Source organism: Boleophthalmus pectinirostris, unplaced genomic scaffold (genome assembly GCF_026225935.1).
Source record: "Boleophthalmus pectinirostris isolate CB_2022bp ecotype Guang Dong unplaced genomic scaffold, ASM2622593v1 HiC_scaffold_8, whole genome shotgun sequence".
In the NCBI taxonomy this organism is placed as follows: domain Eukaryota; kingdom Metazoa; phylum Chordata; class Actinopteri; order Gobiiformes; family Gobiidae; genus Boleophthalmus; species Boleophthalmus pectinirostris.
The window spans coordinates 20,385,585-20,409,859 of record NW_026571515.1 but is presented as its reverse complement, the minus strand read 5'-3'; the positions used below and the strand labels follow the sequence as shown (position 1 = coordinate 20,409,859).

At 36.2% G+C, this 24,275-nt stretch overlaps 1 protein-coding gene across 3 annotated transcripts in view; it reads left to right on the top strand.

The window, feature by feature from the left end:
- Positions 1-24,275, top strand: part of ptpn11b (protein tyrosine phosphatase non-receptor type 11b) — a 51,301-nt gene that overhangs the window by 23,109 nt on the left and 3,917 nt on the right. For 2 of the 3 annotated variants that reach the window (XM_020922341.2, XM_055165562.1), the window contains exons 3-15: positions 10,058-10,252; positions 13,941-14,130; positions 16,387-16,503; positions 16,978-17,091; positions 18,730-18,826; positions 18,984-19,063; positions 19,194-19,349; positions 20,093-20,224; positions 20,720-20,874; positions 22,272-22,339; positions 22,414-22,565; positions 23,367-23,467; positions 23,586-23,707. In XM_020922341.2, the coding sequence (XP_020778000.2) occupies positions 10,058-10,252; positions 13,941-14,130; positions 16,387-16,503; positions 16,978-17,091; positions 18,730-18,826; positions 18,984-19,063; positions 19,194-19,349; positions 20,093-20,224; positions 20,720-20,874; positions 22,272-22,339; positions 22,414-22,565; positions 23,367-23,467; positions 23,586-23,673 (1,645 nt within the window). In that variant the 3' untranslated portion in view covers positions 23,674-23,707. Of the gene's footprint in view, positions 1-6,346; positions 6,451-10,057; positions 10,253-13,940; positions 14,131-16,386; positions 16,504-16,977; positions 17,092-18,729; positions 18,827-18,983; positions 19,064-19,193; positions 19,350-20,092; positions 20,225-20,719; positions 20,875-22,271; positions 22,340-22,413; positions 22,566-23,366; positions 23,468-23,585; positions 23,708-24,275 lie in introns of those variants that run through there. The other variant, XM_055165563.1, reaches the window with a different exon arrangement.

Genomic DNA, 24,275 nt, shown 5'->3' with positions numbered 1-24,275 from the left:
GCCTACACAGAGACATTTTGCCAGTTGTTGCAATATAGTGTCAGTTTACTTGTTTATTTGTTTCCCATTCTTACATGGAGTAAATTAAATACAACCTTCTTTAACACAATACTATATGACACATTTTAAATCCAGTGTTATACTTACAGTTAAGATACATACACTGTTATTTTATTTGAATTGACATGTCATTATTTTTTGCTAAAAGCTAAACTTCAGTACCATCTTGTCTTGTATTTTATCATGAGTCCAGTCAGCCTTGTGGCATTCTCTGTAATAGCAACCATTTTCTCTGTTTTCTATGAGTTTTTCTGTTCAGTCTTTTATAAACAATAACAGCTCACTTTTTTGATACTTCTCATCACAAATAAAAGCACCTTTGGAAATTGGCACTAAGAATTTTAAGTTCAAGGACAAAACTTTGGTCACGATAACAAATTTTGAAAATACGATATACTGCTAAAGAAAATATAGATGATAGATGATAATATTGAAACCCTAAAGCAGGATTATCCCCAAAAAATGATTCTAAATGTACAATATTGTAAAAAAAAATAAGCTGCAATAAATAAACTGCAGAATGAACACTTAAAGGTGCACTTTGTAACTTTTTGGTTGGGGGTCCATGTCCTTCTTGTTTCTATGGATATGTCATTGCTCTGTCTGGAATGTTCCACATTATTACATTAAACAGCTCTACTTTACATTCATTAAATTACAGGGCATTCTGACTGTAAGCAGGGTCGCCTCTCCACAAATCTGACCTGTAACTTGGTCTGGTTTGGTCTCCATGAAGATAGAAAGGTTTAAAATCATACTGTAAAACATTCTAGACAAAGAAATAATATTTCATCTTCAGAAAAGTTACACAATGCACCTTTAAGTACTTAATTTGTATTTAACGAGTCATAGAAGTGATTTATTCTATCTTCTACAGCTCAAATCTAACTGTAGAACAGAAAAAAATAAATAACAGAAACTCCCACTAGTACAAAGAAAAACTCTGCATGATAAATATTAACTTTACATTTTCATTTTAGCAATTATCTTGACAAGCCTACAGTGACCTGACATGCCTCAAGAAATACTCAGATCTTAGTATAGCTCTTTCATTTCTCAGTGTATATAAGGACATGATGGTAATATGCAGAGAGCAACTAGAGCAGAGGTTCGTGGTTTATATAAGTTCACTGGATATGATAAGAGTTACTCAGAAGGAAAATAATAGAGAATAGCTGTAGGGCAAAACTTTCAGAATTCATAATGAGATTAATTATGAGTTTGTGTGTGCTGTGTTTTAATATCAGTGCTAATTAACAAGGGTGTTCGGGTGTGGTTTATAAGTAATAATAGGCCAAATAAATATTGACATGAACCTACGCAGCCTTGGTCCAATACAGTACAAGTAAGCCACTCAGAATATGTACTGAGTGTCAACAAGGTGCTAAGGAATATTTTTTGATCCACCTCAGGAAATAACTGCTCTGAATTTGACCTATCCTTTAAAGCATTGTTTCCCAAAGAACTGGGTCGTGATTTTTTTTGTTGCCTTGTCACGATTTGCATGTAGGTCTGCAATATACAGTTCTGACACATGAGAGAGCAAGTGAATATCCTGTCCTCAGTAGGGCCAGTATTTCTGAAATGGGGTTTTCTGTGCTCACAAAAATTAAGACAAAGCACAGAAACAGACTGAATGCTGCTGCTGCGCGCTCTCCTCCTGCACCCCGGACTGAAACACGCAACAAAAACGCACACAGGCCCACCTATCTCATTAGAAATCTTGAAATGTTAAGACATGTTTTGTATAATTTCTAATCTTTTTGTAATTATTTTATTGACTATTTTGTTCCAGTATTGCTGGCTCAATTGAATGTTGGAAAGAAAAACAAATGGGCTACATTTAAAGTCCAAAAAGGCACCTTATGGATCCTTTTATTGCTGGTTCAATTACTGTTTTTCATTGTTTAAAACTTGAGTAATACTATTTGTTCAGAGAGATACGATCAATCAACCCACCTTTATTTTGTGATTTATGAATAATGTCTATTGACTTGGGTTGCGAAGGTTTGTGACTTTGAAAATATGGGTCCCCAGGAAAAAAAAAGGGAAATACTGCTTGAAAGGGCCCATATTGCACTGTTTTCTGATCTATGTTATAATGTTGTTTCCTCATCACAAACATACCTAAAGTTGTATTGAGTTGAGTTTTTCTCCCAAACAGAAAACACTGTGTTCCACCTTGTCATGTAATGTGGTACAAGAAGTGCGCCACTGTGTTTGAAAGACCTTCACAAGCTCCTGGGTTTCAAAATGGCTGCCCGTTCAAGTCAATGGGCCGAGCTCAATGGCACATGACGCCAGATTAACCTTACGAGGTACTTCCGGTTGCTGTGGGTGGCTGTGGGCAGATTGAGCATGCGCAGTAGTGCTCTTTTCTCTCGTGGGTACACGCGAATGCACACATGGAGCGTGGTCTTGTGTATCACGTGATCGCTTTGACCAATCAGAGCAAGAGGAGCTAGAGCGGAGCCAGAGCTAACAATTATAAACCGTTTTTAAAACAGCTGAAGGATTTTGAGCTGAGAAAAAGTTTGTGTTCTAAAAATAGATAAACATCGCCACAAAATCCGACATTTTTGAAAGTTGCAGGTGCCCTGTCAGACAAACACGAGCAGTTTGTGATTACATTGCGTGCGCTCTATGACAAAAAACTTTTCTCAGCACGGGATTTTTTCTGCTGTAATTCCAGTGAATGGCCACTACGCTAACTGGAGGCAGATACAAGCAGCAGTACCCTATCCAGTTACTTTAGTACATCCATGGATCTTCACTATGGTACAAGAAGTGCTCCAATGTGTTTGTAAGACCTTCGCTAGAATCATGTTGATCATTTCAGCCCTGGAATTGTCGCTCTCTACTGATCTAAAGCTAAAAGGGGACTTTAACTTGAAAACTACTACTTCATGACAAGGTGGAACAGAGCATTTGGAGCTGTGGAGTTGTACAGAAGGGTTGTGTGAATGAAATGAAACACAACTGACACATGTTTTTGAGGAGGTAACAACATTTTAACATGGCTTAAACCTCTCAAGAATCCATTTTGTGTAATATAGGGCCTTTAATACTGCTGGATCAACCTTCATGGACAGAGAGCAGCCACATCTCCAGGACCTGAGCTGAGTTTAGTCAGAATCACGTCAGAGTGAAGTCGACTAATCCATCCGCAGAACATGTCTTTAGTCGACCAAGAATATTTCATATCCTGCACCTCCTCTGTTCTGAAATATTAAGTAGCACACTTTAAACATCCCTATTAACTTTACTGTAATGGCTGCATTAGCATGGTAATAGCCTCATTGTCTTGTATTGGCCACCTATTGGGCATTATGTATCCTCCAGATCATTTTCATAAAAGCCTGACTACTGTATTTCCCTGTGAGAAGAAGCGATGGCTATGAGTCATATGTTTAAAAGCACCCCCTCGCTGTAATAAATCTATAAACGTTATGGAGGTCCGAGCCAGGCTGGGCGCAGGGAAGTGAATCAAAATCTAATAGGATGGATTCAGATAATGGTGTTAAACTCTGAGTGGGAGAGATGCAGAGGAGAGCAGACCTGTGGAACTCTGCCAACACTGGCTAAAAGACACATAAAGCAATTAGCAGGAAGTACAGGAGCGAGGGGAGAGAGAGGGATGGGACAGTGATGGAGTACAGGGCAGAGGAAGGCAGAGGGAGAGAGAGTTTGAGTCAGTTGGAGTGAGTTCAAACAGGACAGAAATAAAGTGGTGCAAAAGAATACAAAAATAACATTAGAAACCGAGAGAGAAAAAACAACTTCATAACTTCATGGGCATACGTATGGTTCAGGATATTGGCTAATGTAGGGCTGGTTGATATGTCATCTTTGTATCAAAAACAAAACAAAAAGGGCTTTATTCAGTACAGTTTTCTGTTCCGGTACCAATGTTGATGCTATGGCTTTAAGTATCTGCCAATATTCAATATCAACTTATACCAGTGTGTGAAAAATCCCTCAGTCGTCCAGGTAGAATCCATGGCAAAGGGGAAATTCAGTTTGTCAACTGGACAAAAGTTTATTTGGTCGAACACGTTTCACAGCTCATCCAAGCTGCTTCTTCAGTTCTGGTCAAAATGCTGGTGGACACTTCCTTATATCTGTCTGAAGGGAGGAGGTAACTATAGTGAAATTACTCTGAAACTAATACACCTGCTTGTTTTAGTTTCTGTTAGTTGGCTAGGCCTATTGAACTGCACTGAGTGTGAGCTTTTATTAGCTTAACCATTCAGGGCCATAATGGTGCTTTCACACCTTGGGACCTGCTTAACTAACTAACAGAAACTGTAAACAGGTAGGTATGTTAGTTTCAGAGTACTTTCATTGTAGTTAGCTCCTCCCTTCAGCCAGATATCAGGAAGAGTCTCTCACCAGACCTGAAAAAGTGAAACATATTCAACCAAATAAACTTTTTCCAGTTGACAAATTGAATTTCTCCTTTGCCAACTTATACCAGTGCAGAAACTGAAAATAGCATTTATTTCTGGTAAACACAAATGCTTATGGAAACAATTGCCCAAACACTGCTGATGCAGGTTTGAGCTTTGCTATTGCAGAGTTGCTGGAAAAAAATACAATATTTTTTAGCACATTTGAATGTCTTAGTTTTAGGGAAAGTCTCCTCTATGGTATCGGTTGATCACATATCAGTAGGAACAAAATCTGTAAATAGAGGCTTAAAGGTGCACTGGTGGTCTATTGCCTGCTTGACTTGACATCTGGAAGATCATATTGTTTTAGACTTTAGACTTTTATTGCCTTTTGCCTGGAATGTTACACAGTATGGTATTAATTAGCTATATGGCATTTATTCAATTAGAGGTCTTTTTTATAGCCTTGAAAAACATGCATTCTTACTATGACCTTGTTCACCTCTCTGCAGATCTGATCTGTAAGTTGGCCTGCTTGGCTCCATGAAGGTAGAGTTCAATGCCAGGGAGAGCAATTACATCTCACTGTAAACCCGAATAAGTTACCAAAACTCCAAAAAATTAAGGCAATCGATTGCATCAATTACTTTAAGTTGATGAACTTAAAAGTTACAGTTTTATAGAACTTAAAAGGTTAGATGGCTTGTAACTTTTGATAATAGCTGAATTATAAATGCTCATTTAGCTCAACTCAAATATTTGTAGTTGAGTTTTCAAACTACTAGAATAATAAAATTTTCAGTTTCGTATATAGTTCATGATTTTGTACACACAATTAGTACATTCAGCTGTATCTACACACATTATAATATAGATATAGACACATCGTATATACACATTATACACACCTTAGGAGGGGGATTTGAACCCAGATCCCCCATGTGAATGTCAGGAAATTTACCAGTTGAGTTACCCAGCTGAATGCAATCTGCGCACAGTAAATCAATTCAATCATTACACATTATAGTACACAGATACTACATTATAGACACATTACATATTATTTTTAACTACTTAATTCTACTCAGTTTTTTGGTTACTTATACCCACAATAGTTCCCTTTAATCAAAAAATATTAGTATACATATTACAACAACTTGACATAATTAAGTTAGTAGGTCTATTTCTGAAAATTTGACTATACACAGCATAATCTATTAAATTACTTTGAACATTCAGGTTTACAGTGTTCCGTGGAGAAAAGTTGGTAATAGGCCCTCCATCAAAAAAGTAAATACCTTTAAATCTGTACAAATAACAGAAACAATGTGTCTGGTTACATTGTTGATTAAAAAAAGTGCTGAGTATACCCTGTGAACAAGTTTTGATACACCCAAAGCAGCAAAAAAGAAGTTTCCCCCATACAGTCAAAAGTACTTTTTCTACCTATTTTTCAGTTCTACAACATTGTATACATTCTCCAGGTTTCTATAGATTGAAAAAGTCCTGCAACAACCTTATTCAGCAAATAAACCATGTACTATTTGTATAGACAGATACTTCGCGCACGCCCATCTGTGCCCGCTCCCATTGTACACATCTTTTGAGAACAGCCAGTGTACTTTGAATATGCAAAGTACTACCAAATGTTCAGCCTTATCTGTCTTCGTGCATGCACTCACTTTGTCCTGGGCAGCAATCACATCCCAGCCTGCATATTGAAAACTACGGTTCCATTGTCACCGCATTTGCATTGTTTTGTTTTATGGATTTATGAAAAATAGTGCGTCTGTGTGATAAAGTGGTTGTTTTTAATCCCAATATCTATGCAGGCTTTCGGTGTGCATTTGTGCAGTCTGTAATAACTTGTCTTTGTGTCTCCTCTCTAGTGGAAAAGCAGAAAAGGTCAAAGCCAGTTCATTACAGAGATGAGTTTTTCAGCGCGAGAATCATGTTCACATTTGAAGCCTCACAAGCTGAAAACCTCAAAGCATATTATGTAGGTGTCTAAAGACTGCGTTTTCCGTCAAAAGTCTTACACCATGAAGTTTTTGGTGCGTCAAGACAATTTCTGAAACCACTAAACCCCTGAGTTTATAAGATGTGCGATAAAATAATATTAAGTAAAAAGTTTATACTGAGAAAGTTTCAGTGAGAGCTAATCAAGAATAGACTGTACAGGAGTTCTTTTGAAAACTATTTATACAGGAAAAAGTACTAGGAAAACACAAGCCTGTCACTATAACAGATTTTGAAGCAGGATATCTTGCTACAGAGATATACTGCAATAAATAATAATACTGAAACTACTTTATATCACTGTCACAAGAATAATGCAGTAAACCGTTTTTTAATAGACAGTATCATTAAAAGTCCTAAGCTGCAACAAATAGTAGAATGAACCAATAATTAGCTATAGAGATTAGTTATTCAATCCTCTACAGCTCAAGTCTTATTGTATTACAACAAAAATATCGCAAATCTCTCACTTTTATGAAAAAATTTTTACTCATATGTAGCGTATCCTGTGAGACAGCTGCAGTACATCAAGAACGCTGCAGCTTGGGTCCTGACTTGAACCAGGAAGTACGAGCACATAAGTCCTGTGCTCAGGTCTCTGCACTGGCTTCCTGTGCCTCAGAGAGTAGACTTAAAAGCAGCTCTGCTTGTGTACAAGTCTCTCCATGGCTGAGCACCAAAGTACATCTGTGACATGTTAGTGTCATATGAACCATCTCGCACTCTGAGGACCTCAGGGACCAGCCTCCTGCTGGTGCCCAGAGTCAGTATTAAACATGGGGAGTCAGAGTTTCAATTTTATGCACCTAAAACCTGGAACAGTCTTTCTGAAGATGTGAGACAGGCCTCTACTTTGACACTGTTTAAATCCAGGCACAAAACGGTTCTGTTTAGCTGCATATGTCTGAAAGGTTTTCATTCTGCACTCGTCTCTCTCATTTAATGTCTCTCTATTTTTTTGTAATTTTATGATGATTATTTATGTTTAGTTTGTTTGTATTGCAATTTTAATGCATTTCTTATTCTGCAAAGCATTTTGAATTGCTTTGTGTACGAATTGTGCTAGTCAAATAAACTTGCCTTGCCTTCATATATTGAACGATAAGTCGATATAATTATTATAATGACAGGCTTTGGAAAACAGTGTATTTATATAAAGACAGATTTAACTTGTGAATCATAAATTCAATCTACCCTTTTACAACTTCTCCTTTGTGCTGTTGTCCAGTATCAATCGTCTCACTCTAAATTGGTGGTTTTCAGACGCTACAGTGTGATGATGTCATACTCCCAGATAAGGGGCAAGAGACAGAATCCCCAATTGATTACATCGTACTTTGCCCTGAATTATCCAGAAGGTAAATGTTGACCCTGATAATTTTTATTGCTGAGTTTCAGATGACATCACAACATCCTATTGGCCAATCATGTTGAATACAGATATGGGTCAGCTAAAAATGAATCATGTTAAAAACAGATTTCTGTTGTAATACAGTGAGTTCTTGGGTCTGATCATGGGTGGAAATGATCAGAATCAACATTTGTGAATTTGTCTTTTTAAATATTTCATGGTAAAGTACAATACAGTGTAATCAAGAGGAAAAACTGGCCCTTGCCTCCTATCTGAGAGTACAACATTACCATATTCAAGAATCTGAAAACCATCAATTAGTGACCCGACCCCAGAACTCGCTGTATTACAACAAACATCTGCATTTTCACAATATTAATTTTAGCTGTCCCCCACTTGTAATAATGTGTGTGTGACACCTACAATATTTATGATTCTCAAATTTTGACTTAATATGTTGGAATTCTAACTATTCTAAATATAAATTATAGTTTTACACCAAGAAGAGAACAAAAATATGTTGAAAATTATACGAATTGAAACATACTGAGGAGGACATCACACTAGGGAGAATTCTATCCAACAGTTTGGCACAATGTACATGCAATTTTTTTTTTAAATGATACTTTAGACATTATTTCAGCAAAATAAAGGTGTTGTCTTATGTTTGTGTTAGCCATATACTAATTTCTGTGTCAGAGGAGTTTTGCGAAGTAACAGTTCCACCCAGAAAGTTAAATTTTAAACCTAAGATGACTAAACTGGGAAAACGAGTGTGAGTGTTTTTGCAAAAATCTGAAATATTATGATCTTAACAGTTTTTTAATAAAATGAGTAGTCTAACCTGTTACATGCATTTTAAATATTGTTGAATTAAAAATTGTGAGGTCATCTGAAACCCAGCGATACTGACTTTTACAGTCTTGGTTTGAGAAATCATCAAGCGGTTTGTCAGCTGGTCATATCATGCGTGAGGTGGAGGAGCAAACCTTAGACTTACAGTTTATAAATATTTAATCACGTCACACAGACAATACAGATGATGCTATCGGACCACTGATCAATTATACATAGCTCGGTCTTTTCCATGTTTCCAAAACTTTGATCAAAAGAAACCCATTTTTAACAGATACTGGTCATCAACAATATTGTCACACAAAAACAATACTGCACATCTCCAGCTGTTTAAATAACAAACAAACATATGATATATCTGTGTTCTGAAGATGTATTCACACACACATTTAGTCCAGTTGAGGAGATCATTCTGCTGAGATCTCACCCGGTGTGTTGTGTCAACTGGTGAAAGAAAGCTTCATCCTGTTCACCTTCAGTCCATTGACAATCAACAACTAGAAAAGTATTAAACAGCTATTTAAGATATTAAAATGAATGATGAAGATGGATTTGCACATGGATTTTCTTTTGAGCCCGTTTTCTTTGCGGTGGAGTTTAGGTTTGCTCAAGGGCTTGGCCTTCATATCGCTCATAATACATCAATGCATTTTGGGGGAGCAATATATATGATTATGATTTGATATATAAATGTAATATATAGTATGAATTATAAATATCATAGGTGCACTGCAGCGGCCACTAACGCCTAGAGCAGTTTTCATATGTGGAGGCTCTGCAGACGCTGACAATACTGACAGAGGAAGCGATTTTGATTTGTTTCTTCCACTTGAAACAGAACTGATCTTAAAACTATAGCTTTGAACAAGTTAACATTAGTACGGTAAAGACCACAGTTATGAATCTTTTTTTCTAGCATCATTATATTTTCAATTAATTAATAACATCTACATCTTCCTTCTTCTCCTTCACTTAAGACGGGTTGATATGATAAAAAACAAAACAAAATAAAACTTGTCATGCTCTTATTTTGTTTAGTTTGATATTCTGACTTTCTGTTGGTTAAACTGTTGTGATTTTGGGCTTTACAAAAATATATTGAAGTGAATTAATGTAATTTTAGACTAAATCATCTTTCCCTGATTTGCATACAATTTTGCTCAGTTTATCAGCAGTAGGTTAATGTATAACACAATGTGATATTTTTCCTTAAACTATATTTGCATATGACCATCAAACAGTAAATCTTTATTGTATCTTCACACAAAAACGGTCTTGTGTGTGTGGGTGACTTCCATTTGAACCGAGTGAACAGGAGATGTATGTAGTTCCTCATGTAAATAAATAAATAATGAGACTCCCTTTGTGTTTGTGTGCCCAGGCGGGATGATGAGGTGACCCACATCAAGATCCAGAACTCAGGGGACTACTATGACCTGTACGGGGGTGAGAAGTTTGCCACGCTGGCCGAGCTGGTGCAATATTACACCGAGCAACAAGATCTGCTCCGGGAGAGGAATGGACATGTCATCGAGCTCAAATACCCGCTCAACTGTAAAGACCCTACATCAGAGAGGTACACAGGCAGCATCCAAAACATACAAATACTACAGGTACTAGAGTCCACATGCAGACCAGTGAGAAAATACTGACATGTCATAATCACTACACTTGTAATAGTATTAATAAAGCATGAACAAAGGATGACTTTTTGATACTTGTGTCATCTTATACAGAACATGTGACGTTAATCCAGTTTGAGGCGTTCTTTAAAAGTAAAAAGTCATGAGTAGTTCCTTATGTGTGTCTGTTTACCTCCACACAGTGCATGGATCGAGGTGAAGCTGCAGATTAGCCATAGTGACTCTACTTCCTGTGTACTTTATCGCCAACCTCCTGTGTATTAATTAATGCGCATGTATCTTAAGTATGGCACCTCATTTCACAAATAATAATTCGTCTAAACTAGAAGTTCAGTGCTCTGATATTTTGAACACTTAAGAGTCTCAGAGTGAGTGATTTTTACTCCTGACAGGAAACAGCTGACGTGAGGCGGGCTGACAACTTTGTATCCTGTGGTCCATATCCCACAGCAGGCTTTGTGATGGGAGATTTAAAATCTTATAAGATTCTCCTGCAGTTTGTGATGGCCTTAAGAATGCATGCTCTCGTATGTATTTTTGAGCTATAAAACCACCTGTAACTGAATAAATATAAGGTTGAACTGTTTAATATCATACTGTGGAACATTCAAGGCTGAGCAATCACATCTCCATAGAAACAAACTGTTGATGGACCTTGAACCAAGAAGTTACATAAAAAATAGTGCAAAAAATACTTGGTTGACATTACAGTAGACACAATATTTATGGTTTGTTTCCCTGTTTTATCCCCACACGTATGCTAAAACAAACAACGTAATATTGTAAACAAGTGTAATCAAAGAAAAATAAACGTTAACATATTAATAATAAATTAAATAAAATACATTTGTAAATAATAATATTTATAATAACAAACAAAGGCTGATTAAGATAATTATTATAAAGTGGTACCATATATTGATTTGTGGGTGGGAAAAATGCAGTGTAAAAATATGCATTTTGAAAAGGTCAGTCTCTTACTGTATTTCTAGACTGGTAACCTAGGAGACAGGTTTATGACCTATATCGACTGCACTTCTAAGTACAGAACTTTGTATAGATAAAACCATATCTTTAGATTTAAAGAAGAAGTAAAATAGAAAAAAGCACTACTATGACTATATTTGATTATGCAAATGAAATACTTTAGCTGAGGATCAAAGAAATAATTATAAAAGCTTCAACTTACAGGAGTACATTTTATTAAACCATTACATCATTGGTGTTTTCACTAGTTACAGCTCATAGACAGAAGGAAAAAGTTAATCATGCAGAGGTGGAAAACTGAAAAATGTATAATTTCACAATTGTTGTTCTGTAGGTATGCAAAATAAGTATATTGCGTATTGTCTTTAATTAAAACTATTCAAATAACCACAGAAAGATCAGATTAAAAATGTTATCATGAACAGAGACGTAATATATATACACTTTTGTTGTAGATTTTAATATATTTTCAATCTTGCAACTCAATCTTAAACACACTTTATTCACCTTGTGATGTCATGATTTGATTAATTACAAGAAGTGCTCCACTGTGTTTTTAAACTCCATACATCTTCACTAAAATCATTTGGCTGATTTCAGCCCTGGAATTTCTAATCTTTATTGAACAAAAGGTAAAAGGGGCTGTTAACTTGAAAACTACCACTACATGACATCACAAGGTGGAACAGAGCATTTTTAGCTTTGGAGATGTAGACAGACTAATAATAAAGGGTTACTTAAACATGTGTGAATGAAACAAAACACAACTCCTGGTATGTTTTTGATAAGGTAACAACATTCTAACATGACTTAAAGCAAGACAAGACAAGAGTCAATTTTGTGTAATATAAAAACTTTAATTTAAGTCATTTTAACTTGGAAAGATGTAACTTTTTTCAGTGTGTTGCCATATGAACCTCTCACCTGTTTGTCCTCAACTAATGCACCAAGTGTTTAGCTGTGTCGTGTATACATGCACCCACGCATGGATAAGCAGCCAAAATCTATAAATATTTACCACCTTCATCTCTCTCAAATGCTGTGTTTACGCTCATTAGAAACATCCGCGCATATGTTTAATCCTTTTACATTTATTCTTAGGCATATATTTTACATTATAGGTACATCGTGTTGTTTAAAATACCACCTCTCATACTGTCTACGTATCTCTAGGTTCAAAACAACTTAGTATTTTTGGTTGGTGCGGTTTTTCCATTCGACGTGTGCCTCATGTCACAGCCTCCTACACATGCTCCCTCACACACAGGAAAAGACTATCAGCTTCAAGCACATAAACAACGCACAGCAGACAGTCTGTATGTTGAGTGGGAGTCCGCACTCGAAATATATGCAACCACCACGGACCTTATGCCAGACGCAAGTTAAATGCCACAAAGTAGACCAAAGATTTGAACTTTTGTAGAGTTAAGATAGATGATTTATTTTCATGCAAACTGTATTTTGAAATTAAGAAGATATTTGTGTAAAAAGAGATGAGAGATGCATAAAAAAACATTGCAGTTGTTGTTTTAGATGTTAAAGATGGATCTTACCACTTTTCTGGTGGAGGGTCTGTCAAATGCTTTTCTCCATGGAAATGTTATTGCTTTGTCTGGAAGGTTACACAGTATGGTATTAAAGCTTTCTATCTTCATGGAGACATGGAGAGAAAGTTACACAGTGCAGCTTTAAATTAAATCTAACTACCTCAAAAAGTGAAATGTCCAATGTAAGAGTGTGCAAAAATATTGAAATATCGCTATATCATGAGACTGAATTTGGTGACACAGCATTGTTATCGTGGGCTGTAAAATTCTGTTGCTTATTTAGTGGAAGAAAACTTGTTTATGGATACACTATGTTGCACAAGCAGTGGTTTAACAAAGACATATTGTTGCTAAAATGTATTTGGTTCTCAAAATACAGCAATATATCACATCATTGTACGGGTGTGCAAAAATATAGAAATATCAATATATTGTATCGTTTAATGTGAATATACAATATTGATATCATGGGCTGCTGTATCAATATATCACCAATAGTATTTTTTGGTATATTTACTAAATTATTTTGTTACAATGCTAAAGTTTTGTTGCTTGTTTAGAGGAAGGAAACTCATTTATGCGACACGTTTGACATTTTCACAGTTTTTAGGATTAAAATGTTTGTGTTTCATATTAACTTTGCACAAGAAGTGGTTTAATGAAGACTTTTAATATCACAGTCATGATTTAGCCATTATTTTTATTGAACTATATCGAATCGATTTGAAATATATCGTATTGAACCAAAAGTGCACTGTATCGAGATCTGTATCGTATCGTGTATATATCGAGGTATATAGCATAAGTCTTATGTTGTGTATCATCCTGAATTGTGAAGGACCGTGCGGTTCCCAGCTTTAGTCTAGTGTAATTGTCCAAATGTGTAAAAAGTGATATTTCTGCCCTTTTATGGTTTCTTTTATGGCACATTCACATTTTGTGTTAAACTTGAACCTCAACCAAGACATTTTCAGACACATTTAGCACATTCCTGATGCACTGTTAAAATGTTGTCTGAATATTGAATATTGTAACTGAGATGCAAAAAATACAGATATAAATTTTTGTCAATATTGTGTGTATGCAGGTGGTATCATGGACATCTGTCGGGGCGCGATGCAGAGAAACTCCTCACCGAAAAAGGCAAAGCGGGCAGTTTCCTGGTGAGAGAGAGTCAGAGCAAACCAGGAGACTTTGTGCTGTCAGTGCTCACCAATGAAGAAAAACATGACAATGATCGCAAGACCAAGGTTACGCATGTTATGATACGCTACCAGGTGAGGAAATGTGAAAACAATCAACACAACCTTCAAGCAGTTTAAAGGTCCTATATTATGCAAAGTTTACTTTTATGAGCTTTAAGACATGTTTAAATGTTGTTACCTCTTCAAAAACATACCTTGTGTTTTGTTTTATTCACACGTGTTTGAGACAGAGACAGAGACGTTTGAGAGTGTTTTCAATTTGAGAAGAACTCAAATTTGCAGGATTTGTGTGTTAAACATGTGTAAATGAAACAAAACACAACTCCTTGTATGTCTGTGATGAGGAAACATTATAACATAGATCAGAAAACAGCATAATATGGGCTCTTTAATAGTGTTTTGACATAAACTTGCTGAAACCGACTGATAAAAACTGGACACTTGAGTGAGATATGACCTAATTGAAAACACCCACAAGACATCCTATAGTATAGTGTATTGCTTTTAACTGTCACAACATTACACATCTATTGGCTCACCCCTACTTAAACATGAGCAAAATTAATAAATATTTTTATCAATTTGGTCTAGAATGTTTTATTGAATTCTCCTGCTTTAAAAACCCATATTTTAAACTGTGAAATGTGTGAAATTAGATGCTGCAAGTATTGTATAGACTTACCTCTGAACAAAAATCATGAGCTAAAGTAAAAGCTGATCTCTGAAGACACGATTTGCATAATGAGAAAAATGCACTTGAATCCCTTCTCTTATTAAATCTGCATCAACCTTCATTCAGACAGAAACTTTATATGTGGGTAAAAAGTCAGTCACCATTTAGTTAGCAAAACCAAACCATTTTTCCAACCACAACTTTTAGTTTCTCTGCCGTATTTCTGCTTTCATTGTTTTAATCGAGTGTAACACATTCAGATGTATTACTAAGTAGGCTATTACGATCTTGTTCCATCACTGATTTCATTGTGAAACCACATCTTTCCATTCTGATGAAGTACAAATACAAATATAGGAAGTGCTGCTATTTAAAGATGCACTGTCAAAATTTTCTGGTGGAGTATCTGACATCTGCTTGTCTCATGGTGATGTCATTGCTTTGCCTGGGATGTTCCCCAATATGGCATTAAACAAATATATCTTGCATTTATTCATTTACAGGTGTTTTTATGTGTCAAAACTACCGTAAAGGCATCCATTTTTACCGTGAGCAGGCCCACTTCTCCACAGATCTGACCAGTATTAATTTGGTCTGCATATGTGGCCTACTTGTCTCCATGAAGATGGTTAAATTAAGTCCCATATTGTAGATCATTCCAGGAAAAAAACAGTAACATCTTCCAGAAAAGTTACATAGTGCACCTTTAAGACGACTCATTTAAAAAAACACACTTTTGCTCACTGGCTTTTAACACGAGTGAGAATTGTGTGGCCCTTTTATGTTTTTTTATTGACTTGCTAATTTATTTATTTTATGCTTTATTTTATTTAATGTTTTAATTTATATTGTGCCTACTCTGTGCAGCACTTTGGAGTTGGATTGGTTGACTACTACTAGTATTACTGCTACTGCTACTACTACTACTACTACTACTACTACTACTACTACTACTACTACTACTAATACTAATAATACTAATAATAATAATAATAATAATAATAATAATAATAAATAGGGATGTAACAATATCTAAATCTCTCTGTTCACGATATGCATCTCACGGTACAGTATTTATTGCAATTTTTTGGAGAGGCTAATATAATTTGCTTTTAAAATACCTTGACAAGATTTGGTGTGAATCATTACTGTAATAATCCCAAGAATTCAAGTAAAAAACATATTTCTTCATGTTGTTTGCACAGAAATGTATTTTAGCTTTTGCTACTATAAAACAATACACTTAAGCAAAGGAACTTGTAATTCAATATATTGTGACGCCCCACGATATTATTACAATTGTGAGACTTTTTAACGATACAATATCACAATGTTTCAGTGACTGTTACATCCTTAATAAGAAATAAATTATAAAAACCCAGGTTGGAGGCAGATGTTTTCATTTATTTACTAACCTTTATTTAGCCAGGTTATGTTCCTTTTTTTTACATTTTCCCCAGCTAAAGTACAAATTCCCAGTTTCTGTTGTGAAGCCTCTCTGTTCTGAGAGAGACTCTGATGCAGTGGAGTCTAATGTGTTCCTGATAGAATTTGCTGCGAGCCATTTAACAGCTGGGTCAATAGGCTTTTCCACAGCATGTGTTAGGCCTGTCAGTGCGGAGACCTGTTTAACTAATGCAGACTGTCTTTCTCAGGACGGTAAATACGATGTGGGCGGAGGAGAGAGGTTTGACACGCTGGCAGACCTGGTGGACCACTATAAGAAGAACCCCATGGTGGAGAAGAGTGGGATTGTGGTGCACTTAAAGCAGGTAGAAAAATATTTGACAAACATTGAAATGCCTCAAGGGACTATATTATGCTATTTTCTGACCTATGTTATATTGTTGTTTCTTCATCACAAACTTACCTGGAGTTGTGTTTTGTTTCATTCACACAAGTTTAACTCACAAACCGTGCATAGGCTTCTTCGCTCAAACAGAAAACACTGTGTTCCATCTTGTGATGTCATGTGATAGGAGCTCCACTGTGTTTTTAAACTCCATACACCTTCTTTAGAATCATTTGGATAATTTCACCTATAGAATTGCCCATTTCTACTGAACTAGAGGTCAAATGTAGCTGTTAAATTTATGTGAACATGTGTGAATGAAACAAAAGCGGAGGAAACAACATTATAACATGACTTAAAGCTCAAAAAAGAAAATTTTGTGTAATATAGGACCTTTAATGTATCAATGTTACATTTAAAGTAATCACAATCTGCAATTACTGTTTTCCCCCAGCCATTTAATGCTACCAGAATAAATGCAGCCAACATAGAAAACCGGGTACGAGAGCTCAACAAAGTAGCTGACAACTCGGAGAAACCCAAGCAAGGATTCTGGGAAGAATTTGAGGTAACTAACTTTAAAGGTACACTAAGTAACTTTTCTGGTGGACAGTCTACTACCTGCTTGTCTCTTTGACTAGAATGTCCTGTAGTATGGTATTAAACATTTTGCATTAGTCTTATTGTCATGTACTCTTACTGTGAGTGCAGTTGCCTAACTTTGCCTAATGGCCACATTGAGATAAATAATGCCATACTGTGGAACATTCGAAGCAAAGCAATATCATTTTTGTGTTCAATCCATCCAGATGAAAAGAGGGCATGGCTGAGAAATAATTATAAGTCACACACAATAATATAAGCTTATAAGATTAGTTTGCTGCTACTGCTAATACTACACATTTTACTACTGCAATAGTAATTGTACCATAGTGTACTGAGTAGTACAAATCAAAGCTTGATAGAGGCTCAAGGGCATTAGGTTCATGTGACTTTTGGTTGATTGACCGCCAGTATCCAACAGTTACGTAAATTTGCTGTGGTGCAAATATTACGTCATTGTAGATCTACTATATCTTTACACAGTAGCAGGAATGCACCAATCCAAATTTTTCTTCTGTTGAATAAAAATATTAGGAGATTATCCTGTAATTTATCTTATTACACAAATTTATAGAGCAAAATAGGATATTGACTAAACTGATATCGACTGAACCAATATCTGATCCATCAAAAGTGTCAATAACAGCTCTGATATTCAATACCAGTATCATAAAGTTGCTACACAATAGCCTACATTTAAAATATAGCAGTTTTATTATGAGGTACTTTTACTGAAAAAAGTACTGTATCAAGCCTAATCTGACTTTTGACAGTTTGAGTAGCACATTAAAAATACACTATTCTTCCTTATAAAAGTGTCAGAGCTAATCATTGATCTCTATATAGTTTTTTATTTGTTTTCTTGTCCATCAAACAGAGTCAGATGTGTTGAGTGCGTCTCTGTGTATGAGCGATGATGTGAGCTTGGCCTTATCTCCAGCCTGCGGCACGTTCCTGTTTCTGTCATTTTTATTCAGCGCCCCAGTCATAAATGTCATTCATATCCTCAGTGTAAAGTCAATGAGTGTCACCGTGTATGATAGATCTGCTGGTATTTACGAGCTCAGTGACAAGTCAGCTCAGTTTTTACAAAGTTGTCAGGAGTTTGCCCTTTCCAAAGTATATTTTTAAGACAAGGATGTGTTTGGTATTTGTGTGGACTTTTTAATAAAAAGTGAGCACTAAAAGGTTATGAATTTGTTACTTGCTAACCTAAATTTGCCTGATTTCTGAAAATGTATCCGAAAATACTGGTAGTATCTTGCTAACCCATAGATATACTCATATATACTTAAGTTGTTTTTGATTTGTTTAATGTTTCACTGCACACCCACATGTTAAAGGGCTGGCAATTTTCTGATTTATGTTATAATGTTGTTTCCTCTTCAAAAACGTACCCAGAGTTGTGTTTTATTTCATTCACACATGTTTAACACACAAACTCTGCATATTTAGGCTGAGGTCTTCAACATTTTAACATCACTTAAAGCTCACAAGAGTCAATTTTGCTTATTATAGGACCTTTATTATAATATTTTACTGTACCACCTGAAAGATTGCACCATTTAAAACCCTTTGATCTTCTGTTGTCTTTTATCTTCAGGTACTACAGCAGCAGGAGTGTAAACTGCTGTATCCCCGGAAAGAAGGCCAGAAGGCAGAGAACAAGAGCAAAAACCGCTACAAGAATATCCTCCCCTGTGAGTCACGACAGCACTGCCACTTCCTGTCATTCCAGCTTCCTGTGGAAACTATCACCACAATGCACAAAGACATAACAATGCAATATCTTATCTATGGCAGTCTCATTTTAGACTGATACTCACACGTATTAATAATGTGCTTTTGGGTTTCTAGTTGATACCACACGTGTTGAAATCCGGGAAAGTGACCCAGAAATTCTCGGGTCTGACTACATTAATGCCAATTACATCCAAGTAAGTAGCTGAATAGTAGAGAGCGTTTTTAAAAGAAGGAGTGATGTCTTTACTATTTATATATATTTTTTGATTATGTTGAGTGTCAGGTGAAGTTTCTGGTGGTGTTACTCATCCTTCTGTTGTCCAGGGTTTCCATGAAGACGGGCGTCACGGAGATGAGGCTAAAGTCTTCATAGCCACACAGGGTTGTCTGCAGAACACTGTGTTGGACTTCTGGAAGATGGTCTATCAGGAAAACACACGGGTCATTGTCATGACAACCAAAGAAACTGAGAGAGGACGGGTGAGGTTTTCATACTTCTGTGTAGTAGTAGTACTTTTGTAACTGCTCCTAACTTTAGCTTAGTCATGTGTGGTTCCTCACAATAAACCAACATTTACTTTTACCATGTTCTCTGGTAGTTTGAGTAACTGCACGTAGTGGTCTTCTAAAATATGTGTTAAAACTGTGTAACTCATGACTTCTTGTTGTTTAAAGTATTTACTATACTTATTTCCCTATCTCAAACTTACTTACTTTGTCTCATTCACACATGTTTAATACACAGTTCTTCGCTCGAAAAGGTGAAAGGTCGCTGTTACCTTGAAAACTACCTATTCATGACATCACAAGGTGGAACAAAGCATCTGAGCTTTGAAGAGATTAACAAATGATTACTCAAACATGTGTGAATGAAACAAAACACAACTCCATGTATGTTTCTGAGGCGGTAGCAACATTATAATGTCTTAAAGCTCACAGAAGTAAATCTTTATTAGCTTACTTAACATGTAACTTTGGCATCAGTACAGATTCAGTTTAAAATGCCAGTTTATGTTGCTTAAACCATTTAGACTGTGTGTTTACTACAGTGTTTACACATCCTCACACAGCAGGGTTACTAGAGAACATAAGCCCATTGAGACAGACTGCTGATGACGCGAGGATAGTATGACACTTAAGCTGATTGGAAAGCAGCTTGGGATGTGTTCTACTTTGTCTTATTCATTCCCCTCCCCTCTCTCTGCCCCTCCAACCCCCAACAGAACAAGTGTGTGCGGTACTGGCCCGATCTCCATGGGACAAAAGAGTATAGCAGGATCCTGGTGAGGAACGTGGATGAGAGACCAGCCCAGGACTACATTCTGAGAAAGCTGGAGGTGACGCGCTTGGACCGGGTCAGTATAACATCGTATCTGACCTACCTAGATTGAATGATAAATCATCACAAACTGTATGTGTATTTGAACTTTCAAAATAGTAGAGTTTGGGGTTATGTCATCACATCTCAAATCATTAAATCATCAGTTAATCATTTTCAATTAGGCTAATGCTAAACCAGTGGAGATTTCTGGATGTTAATACTAAACTTAGCAGTCATTAAAAAATTTTCTGACACTATAGTGCATACAGCAGAGTTGTTCCACAACTCTTGTGTTTACTTAATTTTTGTTTTGTATCTCTGTTGCTGCTTTGCACTGCTGCTTCAGACATGACAGACTGAATAAGAAAAAAGAGAAAATAGTATCTAGTTGGGAAAAGCTAAAAAATGTATGTTTTGCTATTTTTGTTATTTTTTCTAACATTTGTATGACAAAATAGTCTAACCTAAATAGTGTTTTTGGTGGGGTGTTACTGAAGTATTTACATAAATAAATGTCTGGTGTATTCAGAAGGAGCCGGTGAGGTATATTTGGCACTACCAGTACTTGACGTGGCCCGACCACGGTGTTCCAAATGAACCTGGAGGAGTGCTGTGGTTCCTAGAGGAGGTCAATCGGACTCAAAGCACCATGCCCACCGCAGGGCCCATCGTGGTGCACTGCAGGTAGTGTATAGAGACAGTCAAAAGTAGATAGATCAAAGACACATGTATTCCAATATATATTCACTACTAGTAGAGCAGTTCAGATTAATTGGTTAGTGAATTACTATGATTAGAGATACACCGATATGATACTGGTGTGATTTGGTGATTTGTGTACATATATATATAATTAATAAAATAACTGTATGTATGTATGTATGTATGTATGTATTATATATATATATATATATATATATATATATATATATATATATATATATATATATATATATATATATATATATATATATATATATATATATATCATATATATATATATATATATATATACACACACACATACTATTATTGATTTAACACAAAATGAGCCCTATCCATCTGTTAGGGTTAGGTCAGCATTTATAATCATCTCTATTCATGTGTGTTGTATATATTGCTATTTTTTATATTTTTATTCTATTACTGATTTGTCAGTTGCTCATCCTGTCGTTGGATTTAAACTAACTACATTTTCAGTCATTGGTGATAAACGCTAAAGGGTTGAGTGTGTTTAATATTTACATACATAATTCCACATGCACATGATAATATTTTGAATTTAGGGAGAAAGTTACCCTCTAGTCCAAGGGTCTTAAACTCAATTGGAGCAGGGCCAGAAGTTATAAATTAAGTGTTGGTAGGGGTCCACATATTATAAAAAAATGTGCTTTTTTACCTTCCACGGTGGTTGGTCCTCTACCAGATCCCTGGGAGCCTGAGAGTTCTGCACAGTGTCTTTGCTGTTCCTAGTACCACACTATTCTGGACTAAGATGTTCAGGCCCAGATCTAGCACACCAGACAAGACTCATGGTGTAGGCTGTGCAAAGAGGCTCCTGAGACGGTCCAGCACATAACTGCAGGGAAAGCATACATGGAGCGACATAACCAAGTGGCAGGCATAGTGTACAGAAACATCTGTGCAGAGTACGGGCTGGAAACCCCAGGATCAAGGTGGGAAACACCTCCAAAGATTGTGGAGAACAACCGAGCCAAGATCCTGTGGGACGTCCAGATACAGACTGACAGGATGGTGATGGCGAACCAACCAGACATAGTGGTGGTGGATAAGCAAGAGAGCAGAGCCGTGTGGTGGACATTGCATTATCAAACAATGGCAATATAAGGAAAAAGGAAAATGAGAAACTAGAGAAAGTGCTTTTGTATGTGTCTGTTTGTACTGTATATCATACAATTTCATAAGGCACTAAACGAACTGTGATTTATTTGACAATATGAAAGAAAGTAATATTGTGATGTTTTTTCTCGCAATAACTGTAACACTAAAACTGAATCTGACATCCCTACAAGCACACGTCTGTTAAATGAGTTGTCCCATGTTCACTTTTAACTCTGCAGTGCTGGCATCGGGCGGACAGGCACCATTATCGTCATTGACATCCTCATTGACATTATTAACCGCCAAGGTAGGCCATCCTAAGTGAATCGACGTTTCCATAGGGAACACTGTGTGCATTAAAGTCCTCTGTGTGTGTCTCAGGGCTGGACTGTGACATCGACATCCCAAAGACCATCCAGTGGGTACGACAGCAGAGGTCTGGGATGGTCCAAACCGAAGCCCAATACAAGTTTATTTACATGGCAGTTCAGCAGTACATCGACACAGTACAGAAGAGGCTGGAGGAGGAGCAGGTACGGGAGGGGATCGATGGCTGTGGAATACTAATGGGTGAAGTTCAGAAGAAAAAGATGCGTGTTTTAGTTAGTATCATCTGACTGTCTAATGTTAAACTCAAAATAGGTAAAATATGGCAAGTGTAGGCCTATGTAAACATGTATGTATTTTTATAATTATGACTTAATTAGCCTTAAAGGTGCACTATTTAACTTTTCCTTCACCTTCTTGTTTCTATGAGCAGAGTCCACACATTTGACCAGTAACTGGACCTGGTTTATTAAATTAGAATGCCACACTGTGAGACATTTCAGACAAAGCAGTAACATCTCCATGGAGACCAGCAGGTGGCGAACCCCCCACCACATGTACCTTTAATAAACAATACTTTTTTGCAGCGTTGTGGAGAGCTGAGCCTCACTGTTAAGACACATGTTTTTGTTTTTCTCTGTAGTGCAAACAGCCAAAATGCAAAGAAATGCTTTTATTTTAGTATATTTTGTGTGAGAAAATTGCATGAAAAACCTTATCTATTATTAAGATATTCATTAAGCATTGACTAGACTTAGACAATTTTTAATAAATTAATTGTTCTTTATGAATTAAGTGTCTATTCATGCTTTATTAAGTGCTTACCATTTATTTCCAAACTTCTCTTTTTCACATTTTCAGTGATATTTCAGGATTTTCATGATATGAGGAAATGGTGTCGATTTAGTTGTTTATTTTACAAAGCAGATTTTAAATATTTTCTTCCTCCTCCTGCTGTCATTTGATGGTTCCAGCTCTAGATTTATTTTCTGTTGTTTTGCTTGCAGAGGAATAAGATGAAGGAGAGAGAGTACTCCAATATCAAATATGGCCACATGACAAACTCCAGGTCCAAAAGCAACATGGCCTCTTCACGATCATCTTCTGTGTAAGTGAGAAGTTACTCCAAAGTATACTACAGTTAACACATGCATCTTTTACTAGCTGGTTTTGAGTGAAATCCTCCATCTTGTTTTTGAATTTGAATTTTGTGTGTTTTATTCTAGATTGACAAATGATGATGCATCCAGTGTGTACGAGAACATCAACTTTAAAACTCCGCAAACATCATTCAGCAGTAACACCAGGAGGTAGAACTAGGATGGCGTAGGTCATGTTGTACTTCTCTGTGAGTATTGTAAAAGAGACTATATTTTCTTTTCTCTCTTTTTTTATTTACTGGTGTTGGATATCAGTGGCGATACTGAAAAAAATGCTTCCAAATATCGGTTTAGTCAATATCTTGATTGGACATATAAATTCATAAACTGATAATAAGACCACTGATAATAAGAACATTTACTAGTGAAGGTTGGCCCAGAAAGTAATCACTTCTCTCTTATTTAATTTTTGTTTAAGGAAATAAATGCTGTTTTTGGTGTGACATTATCGTTTACCAAAACAATAAATGATTCATACCATAGAATAGGTAGATTTTTTTTTTCTATCATATTTTTGATGATGATAAATCCTTTAATCCATCTCCTTTAATGGGACAGTTCACATTAGGCTGGATGATGGATTCCTTTAGAGGTGGTTGAGAGTTAAAGGTAGCAGGGTGTAATAAGGCACCAAACCAAAAAGATGCTGGCTGAAATTTAAGAATTGTTGATAGAAATGTTGATAGGAGAGCCAGTGTTTATTAAAGGGCCCATATTACACTGTTTTGTGATCTGTTATAATGTTTTCTCATCAAA